We start from the raw sequence: 15,211 nt of genomic DNA on the forward strand, positions 1-15,211 counted from the left end.
CAGATGGCAATACGTAGACGCGAGGTCCAAATGCTGCATGATTGGCTATTTTTGACATGACATTGACAGATATGTCAAAATCCACCAATCACGCAGCAGTCAGACCCCACATCCACGTCCCGCCATCTAGCGGATCTTTCATACGCGAAAACCCTAATTGTAACAAGACGTGTTGCGAACTTTAGGCAACTTTGAGTGTCAGTCACGAACTATTTGACGCTGACAGTAGATTGCTGATAGTAGTTTTTTTTTTTGCATAACAAGGCAGGTATTTGACCACAATTGCACCTGGTGTTAAGTGGGATGCAGTCTAGGATGTATCTGCTCTGTTATCGACTATTCACTCTGAGCTTGAAAAGACCTGGTTTATAGTCTTCGGGAAAGAATAGTTGATATAGTCTGGTCTGCAAGCCGTAGAATTTTGTCCAATGACCCCAAGCTACCCATCCTTATTCCTCGCGCGTAATTAGGTTGCTGTCGCGCTCGCACACTCACTGCGGGTGCCCGTCGTACAGTCGCGACAGCAATATAATTACGCGCGTACGATAAGGATGGGTAGCTTGGGGTCATTGGACAAAATTCTACGTGCTCGCAGACCGGGCTTTAGTGACTATTCACTCTCGCCTTGAAAAGGCCCGGTTTATAGTCTTCGGGAAAGAATAGTTGATAGTCATTTGTTTTCTCTTCAGCGATGAACTTGTCACACTTAAAAATGGCGGAATTTAGACTAGGCGCAGACCACCGATTTTTAGTTGGCCGATAGTTGTGTCCGATTTTAAATGAATCGGCCAAATCAAATCGGTGTAATGTGCGCACTTCCATACATGCCCATACTGATCAACTGCTCGACTAAACTATCGGCCGACGAAAAATCAATGGTCTGCGAATAGGCTTAAGCTTCATTCTTCACTCACCATGTCGATGCACCCTCATGCAACTGGCACTTATATCGGTGGTCACAGTGAAGTAAGGAAGCCATAGGTCTTCAATGTGCACTTCCCCGAAGGTCGACCGGATGGTTGTGTTGAACTGACGCCCAGAGAACATTGAGGTTGCTGGGTAGGTCAGGTCTAGAAGCTGCTTGCCCCATTGGGTCATTTTCTGGTGAAGATAAGAAGTTTAGTAGAGGTTTCGTAGGATGAAAAGAAGTTTGGCAGAAAAGTTTTGATATAAAATATCATTTAGAAGACAGTAGTAACGGGACTATTCACACCTCTTATTCCCACAGCCGCAACTCCTGTGTAGCCAGGATCTACAGCTTGACCGCCCATAAAAACCTAACCAGTGAAGGTCAAGTTTGTCCCGGGGAAAAGTTAAACTGTCATTGGACTCGAAACGAAATTAACCAGAACATAGGAGGAGTTCGAAGTCAAGGTTCGACTTCCCTCCAGTGCAAAGCGGATGACAGAAGACAGTAAGGCCTCTCCCACACTAGCGTCTTTGATACGTGATTATTTACAGGAATACAGGAATTTATTATTCGTAGTTCAGGCACATATGTAATTTTACCTAACATATTTTAAGATTAGTCTATTGTTAAAAACTGTTAAACTTCATGTTTATTTATTCATTTCATCAGCGCCTGCGCAGCGACAATACAGGACCACCGACTCTCTTTAAACTAAATAACGCGAAGCCAGCGCTGAGTAAATACGGCATTGAGCCAGCTAATGGCGAAAATGGTTCTTGAAAACTAGCAATAGTTTGATTAAGGTAAGTTTAGTAGCATGGGGGGTAAATCGCCCTGGGTGCCAACTGCCATCCCATGCTACGCCGCCACTGGGTAAGATAATAACTAATCAATGATTAGTGTCAGTTTTACCTGCGACCACTCGCGGGCCTTTTGCGTGACAGTGGTAATGTTCCTCTCCATACACCAGAGAGCACCCATGAACGCGCCAATACTGACTCCGCCCACCATGTCTATAGGAATCCCAGCCTCCTGGAAAAAGCAAAGGCGAAATATGTGATATTTCAAATCAAAAACTGCAAACAAAAAATTGCCATTGGAATTTGCATGGTTATTATTTTCCAGGTTTTCTGCAAATTGTTGGTCTACCGAATGGGAAGCCTGTCTACACTACGTATTTCGCTCCGTGGTAGCCACTCGAGAATTTTGTCCCAACTGCCATCAATTCAACGAGCCCCAATATGTGCCCCGCTCATTGCCACTTAAATATGCCAATTCTGCAGCGTGTCTCGCTACCATGTGAGTACATACACAAATACGTATTGTGCCATCTTCGTCGGGGTCACCAATTTGTGCCATGGTAGGGGACCGTATGAATGAGACAACAGTTGGTATTAGTCTCTGATATTAATCTGTTTATTGATGTGAACTGCGTGACTATTTATACGATATAGTACAAAGGTGAATGACGTCACAGCATCAGCACTATAAGTGATAAATGTGCTGACACTGTGAACGTGATCAAGATAAAATATGAAGAGATTAAGTATTGTGCATACCGGCACACGTATCATCATCATCAGACATTTAATTCCCACTGCAGAAGACGACCCCTTCTAATTTACCAGAGAAGTATATACTTTACATTTATTTAATCACTCGTTCTTTACCTCGTTCATTATGACTGTTATATCAATGACAAGTCACTGACCTGTATAGCTCTGATCATTCCCACGTGTGCCGCTCCCCGCGCGCCGCCGCCGCCGAGTACCAGCCCTACTGACGTGCCGGTCAGCCATCTTGCCAAACGGGAGAAGTCGGAATGCACGCTCGCTTCTGACATCAGCATACACGTCACAGACTTCTTCTTCTCAGTCGGTACACTCTTGTCAGAGTGGTCGTGGTCATCATTGTGAATCACGATGAGTGATGTTCCTCGCAATACAGCGCCATTCCTCGCGGACTGCAGCTTTCCAGTCACTTTCGCTAACCGAACACTTAGTTGCGGCCTTGATCTCAGACTTACTTGATCTTTGGTCACAGACTTACTACTGGAAGACGTAGTGTGGGCAAGTCTCCCACTTGGTGGACTGACGATCTAATAAAGATCGCGGGAAGCATCTGGACGCGGCCAGCGCATAAACTTTCGTTATGGAAATGAGGGTTTTCGCGAATGAAAAATCCGCCAGATGGCAATACGTAGACGCGAGGTCCAAATGCTGCATGATTGGTTATTTTTGACATGACATTGACAGATATGTCAAAATCCACCAATCACGCAGCAGTCAGACCCCACATCCACGTCCCGCCATCTAGCGGATCTTTCATTCGCGAAAACCCTCATTCTTGGAAGTCCTTTGAAAGGAACCTGAATAGATACACGTCACTGACCTGTATAGCTCTGATCATTCCCACGTGTGCCGCTCCCCGCGCTCCGCCGCCGCCGAGTACCAGCCCTACTGACGTGCCCGTCAGCCATCTTGCCAAACGGGAGAAGTCAGAATGCACGCTCGCTTCTGACATCAGCACTTTGCTGTACAGCTCGCTCTGAAATTAATAACAATGAGTCAATCTGAGTGTCAGAACACATTTGAGTAGATTGGCGACGTAAGGCGCTACGTCGCACAAAGCTCGCTGTAGTGCCGCCCTAATGGGATTCTCGCTGCAAAATTTATAAAATAATGTTTTCACGCTTTGTAACAGGCTGTGCAGCGCTGTTGAACTGCCATTTAAACTTTATAGATTAAACTCGTAAAACCAACTCCTTTATTGTCACCGGCGAGGTCAGCGCTATCCGCCACGACTGGCGGCGCGTCATCAGTGAGCTACTCATGATGCGGTACTAGCTCTTGCGGTAAACCCAGCGTCAAATAGTTCGTGACACTCAAAGTGGCTAAAAAGTTGACAACATAAGGGGCCGTCCATATATTACGTCATTCTAAATTAGGGGGGGGGGGTTGGTCTGCGGATGACGGTAAATGATAGATAGGGGGGGGGGTTTCGAAATTGACGTCATTCTTATTTATTTATTTATAATTTATTGTTCACGTACAAAAAGAAATTTCTTCCAGTAAGTGAGACTGCAAATGTGAGAGGCGGCTAAGGCGCGTACAATACTAAAATAACTCATAATAAACATACAAAAAAAAAGGTGATTCTATAACCAAGTGTTTTAATCATATAATACCCTATTTTTCTCAAATCTGCAATGTTTTAATTTTGTCAAACTGGTAATGACGTCAATTTTGGGAGAAGGGGGGGGGGTAAATTGGGGGGGGGGGGTTGGTCTGCGGATGACGGTAAATGATAGATAGGGGGGGGTGTTTCGAAATTGACGTCATTCTTATTTATTTATTTATAATTTATTGTTCACGTACAAAAAGAAATTTCTTCCAGTAAGTGAGACTGCAAATGTGAGAGGCGGCTAAGGCGCGTACAATACTAAAATAACTCATAATAAACATACAAAAAAAAAGGTGATTCTATAACCAAGTGTTTTAATCATATAATACCCTATTTTTCTCAAATCTGCAATGTTTTAATTTTGTCAAACTGGTAATGACGTCAATTTTGGGAGAAGGGGGGGGGTCATTAAGAAATGACGATATAGGATGGTTGTAGGGGGGGGGGGTCTAAAATCTGAAAAAATCGATGACGTAATTTATGGACGGCCCCTAACCTTATTCCAACAAAGACGTGTTGCAAACTTTTTGGCTACTTTGGGTGTTACGAACTACTTAGACTGAGTTGCACCACCTTATTTTAACCGTAACAATAATTTAAACGGACTTTTTCAACGTAACTTTTTGTATGGAGTTTAGCAGATTTCTAACGTTTGTCAAAGTTAAAGTAAGATGGTGCAACTAACGCCTAACTGTAGGATCTACTCACGATGCGGTACTGGCTCTCACGAGGCGGCGAGCTACTCACGAGGCGGCGAGCTACTCACGAGGCGGCGAGCTACTCACGAGGCGGCGAGCTACTCACGAGGCGGCGAGCTACTCACGAGGCGGCGAGCTACTCACGAGGCGGCGAGCTACTCACGATGCGGTACTGGCTCTTGCGCGTGAACATGCGGTGCGGGCAGCGCACGTGGTGGTGCTGGCTGACCCACGAGCGCATGTTGAGCCAGTGCACAGTGCCCGCGGGGTTGGCGCCTCCTTCGCGGTGTAGTAGCACAAGTTCTTTCTGTGTACGGATCGCGAGACGCTCGATCTCTTTCTCGATCTGAAATGGGAATGGTAGGTGTTTTAAGTCGTTTCGTCGGGACAGATAACATTGTAATTTAGTAGCCTTCTTAGCCTTGTATCCTCGGCTTCACTCAGGATTTTAATAAAAGTAATCTACCGGGCTAGGATGCGCGCCGTGATATAGAAAGAAAGAAAGAAAAAATGTTTATTCAGTATCATCGACAATACACTTAACTTACAACAATACTTAAAAAAATATTTAACGAGTAGGTAATTACAATGATACTGAAAAGGTATCCATCCACTCAGCATGGTGTCGTAGCATCTCAGTAGATAATGCCACGACGCTGGGTCTTCCGTGGATATCTAGACTTATGGACGTGAAAATGTATAGGCAAAATCGATAAAATGGCGTGACAACCGCTTGTCGCGGCACGCTTCCTAAGCCTACTGACTAGTGATTGCTTATGCACAATTTTGGCTAGTAATCTGTATACTAAAAAAAATAATTAGGTACATAGTTAAAACTAAAAAAAGATACATTGCATAACGTCAAAAAGCTGTGCATTTATTACCTTCCCAATACTAGGCTGCTTGTCGCCTAACGCCACAATCAAGATGCAGTCAGCTTGGCGGATACATCGTTGGGTCCACTGTGTAAGGCTGGGATCACACTGGTATAATGCCACCTGTAATTTGACGTAAGCAAGTCATTTAGGTGGACCGACGACCTCATAAAGGTAGCGGGAAGGCGCTGGATGCAGACCGCTACCAACCGGCCATTGTGGAAATCATTGGGGGAGGACTATGTTCAGCAGTGGACGTCCTATGGCTGAAATGATGAAGATGATGATGAAGTAATGCTTTTTGAATACGAGACAATTCCCACCTGTCGTTCCCACCGCTGCAACTCCTGTGTAGCCGGGAACTACAGCTACCTAAACTACCGCCAATAAAACCCCAACCAGTGAAGGTCAAGTTTGTCCCGGGGGAAAGTTAAACTGTCATTGCACCCGCAACGAAATTAATCAGAAGAACATAGGAGGAGTTCGAAGTTAAGGTTCGATTTTTCGAATAAAATGATACTGTATGAATCCTCACAAAATCTTTATAATAGTAATAAAAAAGTAGATATTAGTATGTTACCTTGTGTTTATCTTCTTGCTGCGCCAACCAAGAGCTGAGTCGATACTCGTTGTTTGGATCCATGATAGTGAGCCCGAGAAGTTTCCTTATGACGTCCGAAGTCAAACGCACCGTGGGGCCTAATCAGAAATCTTAGTTGTAGTTGAAATTCGTCGCATGAAAATAGTAACGGCCAATAAAAGGTTACATACGGTCATATACGGACGGCCTTATTATAAAAAACAAATATAAAATAGGCTAGATGACAAAATTTCAATTATTTGTCCGTCAGACAGATAATTAGAAAATTTAAGACTCATATATTTTTTATTTTCTTTCATAATTTAATAATAACAGTGCTACATCGAGTTGAAATGGCGCGTTACGTCACGCTTGAGTAGAATTTTACTCAAAAGTGACGTCACGCGACATTTCAACTCAATATTGTACAACTGTAATTATTCGATTATGGAAAAAAATAAAAAATGAGTCTAATATTTTCTTATTCTCTGTCTGACGGACTAAATAGAATTTCGATTTCATTACCCAGTCATCATCCCTATTAAAGAGGTTCAAAATGTAGTAAAAGAGCATAATGTGACACAACGCCAGCGAATGTTGTAGTCAACGATCTAGCAATCGTATCGTTTCACCGATAAAACGTTGACATTATTGATTTTCGCAACTTAGACCACGCCCACTTTGAAGCCATTTTAGTTCTAAAGTACTAACCAAAAGTCTTCCCTACATTTTCTCAAATCATTCTTCTCCTGATCAATTCAACTCGAAACGACTCAAACTCACCGATAGCGCACAGCGAATGATACAGCTCGTAAGTGAACGCGGTCAACGGCACGTCGTCGCTGACCGGTACCACGGCGACGGTTGAGAAATTATGCTGCGATGGCCGCGGGTCTATGGCGGCGGCCGCGCCCAGGCCGGCGGTCGGCTTTTGCCAGGAACCTGTAGATTTATACCGTTATGAGTAAATAAATCACCATCATCATTTGCTCCGCGGCATCCTTTTTGTATGAAGTTACTTCGCTCCGTGAAGCGATTATGAAATTATAACTTAAGCAGGCAGGGTGGAAAAAAAAATCATTATTTATTTATTCTAATAAAAAAAATCAGATTTTTTTTTTAAAAAATCGCGATTTTTTTTATTTATATTGATTTATTTGATTTTTATTACATTTTGCAATCATTGCCTTAGTTTTTCATGCGGAAAACATGTTCATTTAGGTACAACTGAAGTATAGTACTGGGAACAAGCCAAAAAAAGTAAATTGTGTAAGATAGTATGTCATATTTTTACTGAAATAAGAAAAAACTTTCGTCAAAAACAGCTCGTCTTAAGTGGTGTCCGTTTCCATTACAAAAACACGAATATCTTATTACAATTATCAATTATTATTTTTTCCCAAAAAAAAATCTATGGAAAAATATTTTTTTACCAATTTTTCATACAAAACGGCTATTTCACACTTGAACACCTAAATCAACATTGTTTTCGAACATTATAGTTGATTAATATGCACTTCCAGTGTTGCATTAATTCCATTTTCGGATATTGATTTAAATCAGTGATTTTTATTTAAAAAATCATGCAATAAAAATCGTGATTTGAATCAACTTGATTTAAATCATGCAACCCTGTAAGCAGGCCAGTCGAAAGTTACCGATGTTCGCTTTCGTTTCCGCCCGGCGGCGCTAATGTGGACGAAAGTCAAACAAATGTTAAGAAAACTGATTTACTTGTCAGTCTCACGTTTTCGAGGAGCACAGGCTTTCAGATTTGGATATGACACTAAGTTCTGCTATTGTGCTTTATTTTGTGTGCAATAAAGTCCAGTGAATATTGAGTAGTCCTGGAGAATACAAGGAATTCAAAATGTAATATGGATTTCCCTTCATTTCAACACAGATGACTGAAAGTAGTAAATCGCGACAGTTGACATGACTATTTTATAACTCACAGAATAGTAGTGCTTACCTAAAATCCTATGTCCCAGCAAGTTGATAAGCCGCGTCACTACCACCGGGAATCGAAGTTTGATCGCGTTGAACAAGCCCTCGGGCAGTTTGGCCAACTCCGAGTCTCGGACGGCCATCACGGTTGTACTGCGACGGGTTTGGGTCACCATTTCAACCTGGGAAAAAAAAACACTTTTAAATATCATTTACTTGACCTGTATCTCACCTTAAAAAAAGTGATGATCAGGCTGAAGGTGAAAGTGAACTTCACCCGGAATCCTACGTATAAAAGATCTGGCTATCTTACCCGTAACTGCCGAAACACAACAATGCTAGCTAGCGAACCACAAACCGAAAATAGCAGAAAATTTTGCCTCTTTCTGAACTTGGGATCTAGAGGTCCGAGATAGGTGGTTTTACCATGGCAAGGCACTTTTTACGCGTGATTGTACCCAATAGTTGCTATAATGCTATAAGGCCTCCGGCGCACTAGGCAGCCAATCGAACTTATGACGGTGTATGGGACTAAGCTGCCAAGAGTGTTTATATACCGGATTGTCTGCCCCTGGATAGTACGCGGGATCGCTAAATATAGCAACTTTGCTAAAGCTACAAAATGAGTAAATAAGTTTATTTGATTTATTTTATTTATAGTGTTGTAGGTAGATTAGACCGTGTGTACCTAACCTGAACCTAACTTCAGCCTAACGGTCGTTTAGGGTATTTAAATTAAACGCCGATAGAAACAACTAAATTACGTTATTATTTTGAACACAGATTTTTTACAGAGATAGAACAAGGTAGTAGGAAGTAAAAGTACTAGAAAACAGGTAGCAAGCAGAGAGGAAGAGAAAAGTTAAAGTTACAAGGCGAGAAGTAAGAAAATAGCAATTGAGCACTAGGAATCCTAGATTACGAGTTAGATTTCGCGGAGCGTGCGCGCGGCCTCTCTGCGTGGAAAGCAAAATCGGTCTGGTGAATCGAGAAAATCGATGATCCACGATTGAGCGCCGATGACGCCCGAAACACGAAGGTGAGCGAGGTATGCCGAGCGCGCCCGATGTCCGTGCCGGTGGCGCCGCGAGCGATTCGGTGGTATTTGAAGATGTATTCAAATATTACAGGTCACCGCTACAGTGTAAATGTGGTGTACTCACGATCCCCACCAGGTCGCCCTTGCCATACTCGCCGACCAGCTCCTTCTTGCCGTTGGGGTGCGTGATGACGGACCGCAGCCGGTCCAGCACTATGAAGGTGCCCCTGACTCTCCTGCTGCCTCTAGACACCTGCTGTGGTGCTGTGTACTCACGATCCCCACCAGGTCGCCCTTGCCATACTCGCCGACCAGCTCCTTCTTGCCGTTGGGGTGCGTGATGACGGACCGCAGCCGGTCCAGCACTATGAAGGTGCCCCTGACTCTCCTGCTGCCTCTAGACAGCTGCTGTGGTGCTGTGTACTCACGATCCCCACCAGGTCGCCCTTGCCATACTCGCCGACCAGCTCCTTCTTGCCGTTGGGGTGCGTGATGACGGACCGCAGCCGGCCGCTCAGCACTATGAAGGTGGACCCTGACTCTTCGTCTTGGCGGTATACTGCACGACCGGATTCTAAGAATACCTGCGACAAAGCATAGTGGAACATTTAGCGCGTATTAGAGAAAGAAGCTCATTCTCTATTCAATATCGAGCGTAGGGGACAAGACCCCACACTAGCATCTTTCTTTTGAATGCCTAATCATCTCGCCAGCACCTGAAAGGATGCCAAACGCCGACTGGCGTCGCATTATTTAGTTTAGAGAGCTGGTACGCCGCGTCGACGCAGGCGCCGGCGAGACGACAACGATCGAAAGACGCTAGTGTAGGGGGACCGTAGATTAATTTCCGTTTTCACTATCAATCTCTAATTTTGGGTTAAAATGGTTTTAAACAAGATCAAAATTTGGAGTTTTAAAAAATGTATAGAAATTATTTGCAATGCAATGCAAAATGTAGGGATTAATTGGCGAAAAGAAGAAGAAGAATGAACGGTAATGACGGTGGTAATGATAAAACAATTTGTCAAGTATGTACCTCCGCAGAGATTACGTAAAATACATACAAAATTCAAATATACTCACCCAGTCCAAAGCAAAATCCACCTGCCTCACGAAAGGCGACAGCCTCCTAACGACCGTATTGGCGATATGCAGCACGCAAGATGGCCGTTCTCGCATGATACTGTACACTGTACTCTTGGATACAAGACCGATGCGAGAGAAGTGTTTGGCCCGGATGGAGAAGAAGCTTGGCTCGCCGGTTAGTACTGCTAGACCTCCTTCCACTTCGCCTGGAAAGAAAAAAGATATTTAAACACATTTACGCCCGTATTCACAAACGATGCTCGCTTAAAATCGAACGCACAGCGTGGAATAGGGCTCCGTGATTTGTTAATATGTCACCCTTTGCGACCTCATAGTAATGTTTGTGAATACGTGTGTTATTACAGTATTAGGGCCTAGAACCACCATTAAATGGCTGCTGAATTGATTTTTAATCTTACGTAACAGCAGGCCTGTTCATCCTCCGCGAGTTTACATCGAAAACAAAACACGCACGATGGCCCACCTACAGGATACTATTCGACAAGGCATTCGATTCTTGTGTATGATGGAAGAAAAAAAGAAGATATTTAACTGCCTAAATAATAATAAAAACACAAAATGTACTTTTTTAAGTTGCCTCAAGACACTGAGAGGTAAATAAGTAGTTAATATTATTCATGATAATTCATGCTAAATTGTGTATTTCCTCCGCCATTTTCCGCAGTTTGGCACCTCACGTCACATCATTTTACCGAAGTCAGCCCTATAGCTTCGGCGCAGTGCCGATCACTGACGTTTGTCAACAAAATGGTGCTTGACTCTTGAGACAGGCTAAATTACACCATATTGTTAATGACATTGAGCATACATTTTTTTAAATACCTTCGTGAAGTAAAACTTCTGTACGTAGTACTTATTATTATTCTGTGGTAACAGTCATAGAAAGGATGATGGGCACAAATGTATGGAAAGTGGTACCCGCTCCAATAGCCATAACCAATATATATTTCAAAAGGCCTTTAGATGCAGAAAAATGTCTGCTATGGGGCCAGTTCTAATTCACGTTTTGAAAGCAGTAATTCCACTAAGTATTATTATGAAAGTATAACACAATCATCCATGTATACGAGTATGTGCTATGACTAGAATCTATTAATATAACTAAAATAAACATTGAAAAGGAAAGGATTATACCTACGATGAACTACCCAAACCATTAGCCCTTTATTCGCTTTCATCATCATCATCATGATCATTTTAGCCATAGGACGTCTAGTTGAACATAGGCCTCCCCCAATGATTTCCAAAATGGTCGGTTGGTGGCGGCCTGCATCCAGCGCCTTCCCGCTACCTTTATGAGGTCGTCGGTCTCTTGTGGGTGGACTTATTGGGTATTGTGGGTTTATTCGCTTCAGCAACCCNTGAATCGTCGATGAATTTTAGATCTCAAATACTCGACGCATAGTGGTGCTACAGCTTTGGTGCCATAGTAACAAATGCTAAGGCGGACGTATTCTGTCAGAATACAGCACTTTTTTATTTTATTGGCCGACACTTTTGATTTTGAACAAAAAATGTATGAATAGTCGATGACTTTTAGATCTCAAATACTCGACGCACAGTGGAGCTACGGCTTTGGGGCCATAGTAACAAATGCTAAGGCAGACGTATTCTGTCAGAATACAGCACTTTTTTTTGTTGGCCGGCACTTTTGATTTTGGACCAAAAATATATGAAACGTGGATGATGTCCTTTTAAATTGATCTTGATAGTGCGATAATTTTTTTACATAAACAAGACCTTAAAGCAAGGCGATAAGATTCAAAATGCACTTTACCTGGATAAGCAGTGAACATGTGAACTTCGCCCTCCCCTTCCGCCACTCTCTGTGACACCAACAGCGCTCCAGACAAAAGGTACACCAACGCCACATCCTGAATAAAAACAACATTAATTGAGATAAACACTTATGTTATACATGTCTGTATAAGTATAATGTTTAATAGTCCTTTGCCAAAAACTTTTCTGACCGTGTGCATTTTAAGCCGGGTCTCCAATGCGTGTTTTGCCCTACACAATCAACAAAATTACCTAAAAAATATGTTGAATGTTGAGATATGTTTTTATTGATTGTGTAGGGCAAAACACAAGATGTGGGAATTTTGGATTAGGCTTTATGGACTATACGCATCAGGCTACTTTTCAGTATCAACCAATGTTATTTCATGTAACTTTTTATATGTTTATATGTAAAAGCAGCCGCCTGACATAATAATAAATGATAAAAAATAAACAAAATAAAAATTATTCAAACCTTTAAAAAAACTGATGATAAATGTAAATCAGTGTTATATTACATTGTAATGATTTTAAAGCTAATAAAATATCTTGTCTGGAATGAAATAACTAAAATGAAAGGCATAAATAAGTTTGTGTGTCAACAAAAATATAAATATTGTAATTACAAACTAGAATTTAAAAAAAAACAACAAATGTAAAGAACAAATGATAAAAATATAAATTTAAAAAAAAACAAACAAATAAAGTTTAAATTGTAACATATAAATAAACTACAAAACAATTAAAATTAAAATAAAACAAAATATTGTTTCGAAAGTTCTGAGTTTTTACGAAACATTTTTTTTTAGTTGGTGTTATTTTTTATCTGAGCGTGTAGGTATTTGAACGTTTATTAAAAGTATGAATGAATTTTGTCATCTTCACAAAAAGTCGTACAGTATCACATGTTTTTATAGCATGCATTCCACACCAACTACAGAAATCCACACGGTACCTGTTTGATTTCTGGTTCACCGGGTACGTGGTAATACAGCTTTTGGGGGAAAACGCAGTGTTAATATAGTAAATAAAATATACATAAATAATTTGTTATTGGGATTATCAAATGCAAATATTAGTTTTATGTTGTAAAGAGGTAAAGGACATCATCCATTTTGGTCCAAAATCAAAAGTGCCGGCCAAAAAATAAAAGTGCTGTGCATCGTAGTATTTGAGCTCTAAAAATATATGAAACGACTGACTTTGATCTCAAATACTACGATGCACAGTGGTGCTACAGCTTTGGTCAGGCCTGGCTCACTCCGCGCGGTACATCCGATAATTACCTACAGCGAAGCGCCCCGCCGGCGGGTATTATATCAGTCGAGTGTCACGCGCTCGCCCGTCAGGACGCTGGCGTGCGTTGTAGTATGATTATAATTCTATGATCGAAGTATTATTTAAAAATGTACATAAAGAGAAAGAAATATTGTGCGGCGTTCGGGTGTTTAAATTCGAAAATAAATCTACCGGATTTATCTTTTTTTTTTACAAAAAATGTATGAAATAATCGATGACTTTTAGATCTCAAATACTCGACGCACAGTGGAGCTACGGCTTTGGTGCCATAGTAACAAATGCTAAGGCAGACGTATTCTGTCAGAATACAGCACTTTTTTTTGTTGGCCGGCACTTTTGATTTTGGACCAAAAATATATGAAACGTGGATGATGTCCTTTCTTGTTTATAAATCGTAGGCAGAACTGTGGGAACAGTATGTGCAGAAACAAACAACACAAGTGTTTTTTTTTATTGAAAAAGCAAATCAAGCACTGTTTGGTCCATTTAGTAGCCTTGTATGTAATAGGAAATGGCTATCCCGAATAGGTGCTTTTACGATGCTCTTGTACTTTACAAACCACTGCCTTCCCCTTTTCTTTTGAACCACCTTTCCTCTCTTTTGTCTGGATGACACTACCGGACTTTTCCCACCACTCGTTCCCACCGCTGCAACTCCTGTGTAGCCAGGATCTACAGCTTGACCGCCAATAAAAACCCAACCAGTAAAGGTCAAGTTCGTCCCGGGGGAAAGTTAACTGTCATTGGACCCGCAACGAAATTAATCAGAAGAACATAGGAGGAGTTCGAAGTTAAGGCAGGCCTGTTCATCTCCGCGAGTTTACATCGAAAACAAAACACGCACGATGGCCCACCTACAGGATACTATTCGACAAGGCCTCACATACGAGCGAACATTGACTCACGCACGCGTATTCTTGTGTATGATGAAAGAAAATAAGAAAATGGTGTCCTAAATAATACTGTGCAGTATTTAACTGCCTAAATAATAATAAAAACACAGAATGTCCTTTTTTAAGTTGCCTCAAGACACTGAGAGGTAAATAAGTAGTTATTATTATTCATGATAATTCATGCTAAATCATGTGTATTTCCTCCGCCATTTTCCGCAGTTTGGCACCTCACGTCACATCATTTTACCGAAGTCAGCCCTATAGCTTCGGCGCAGTGCCGATCACTGACGTTTGTCAACAAAATGGTGCTTGACTCTTGAGACAGGCTAAATTACACCATATTGTTAATGACATTGAGCATACATTTTTTTAAATACCTTCGCGAAGTAAAACTTCTGTACGTAGTACTTATTATTATTCTGTGGTTAAGGTTCGACTTCCCTCCATTGCAAACCAGCCTATTTTATCTATCTATCTCGTACATTGGACGTACCTTGTGGCTTTCCTCCTTCATGATATAGGTGCCGGCGGGCAAGTCTCGTACTTGCACATTGCCGCGGAGCACGTGGTCGCTTTCCAGACCCAGCTCCTTTACGAACGCCTCCGTAGCTATTTGGATTAACGCCTGGAAAAATGAAAAATAATGAGTTGACATTTTATACGACGACATCTGGTGCCAAACTAAGCAATCACCAGCCGAGCTAGGATATACGCCGTGATAAAATCTTATCGATGATTTTAGACGACAAACGTATGGGCTTATCGCGTAAAATCGCGGTAAACGGTTATCGCGGCGCGCATCCTAGGCCTACAGAACAGTTTCTGTGACTGGCACATAAAGTTAATTTACCTAGCAAAATAGAGAAACAAAGGAATGAGCGAGCGAGATGTCACCAGCAGC

The 15,211-nt window shown here is 41.9% G+C and overlaps 1 protein-coding gene across 1 annotated transcript in view; it reads right to left on the reverse strand.

Moving 5' to 3' along the window:
* Positions 1 to 15,211, reverse strand: part of sws (patatin like phospholipase domain containing sws) — a 52,135-nt gene that overhangs the window by 17,676 nt on the left and 19,248 nt on the right. Inside the window, exons 11-22 of the mRNA XM_028302431.1 lie at positions 14,804 to 14,935; positions 12,117 to 12,213; positions 10,316 to 10,524; positions 9,661 to 9,816; positions 8,219 to 8,375; positions 7,030 to 7,188; positions 6,247 to 6,365; positions 5,676 to 5,789; positions 4,955 to 5,137; positions 3,302 to 3,457; positions 1,823 to 1,942; positions 915 to 1,101 (exon numbers count right to left, since the gene is read on the reverse strand). Of these exons, the coding sequence (XP_028158232.1) occupies positions 915 to 1,101; positions 1,823 to 1,942; positions 3,302 to 3,457; positions 4,955 to 5,137; positions 5,676 to 5,789; positions 6,247 to 6,365; positions 7,030 to 7,188; positions 8,219 to 8,375; positions 9,661 to 9,816; positions 10,316 to 10,524; positions 12,117 to 12,213; positions 14,804 to 14,935 (1,789 nt within the window). The remainder of the gene's footprint in view (positions 1 to 914; positions 1,102 to 1,822; positions 1,943 to 3,301; positions 3,458 to 4,954; positions 5,138 to 5,675; positions 5,790 to 6,246; positions 6,366 to 7,029; positions 7,189 to 8,218; positions 8,376 to 9,660; positions 9,817 to 10,315; positions 10,525 to 12,116; positions 12,214 to 14,803; positions 14,936 to 15,211) is intronic.

This window comes from Ostrinia furnacalis, unplaced genomic scaffold (genome assembly GCF_004193835.3).
Source record: "Ostrinia furnacalis isolate ACB-3 unplaced genomic scaffold, ASM419383v2 OfSCF1126, whole genome shotgun sequence".
Taxonomy (NCBI): domain Eukaryota; kingdom Metazoa; phylum Arthropoda; class Insecta; order Lepidoptera; family Crambidae; genus Ostrinia; species Ostrinia furnacalis.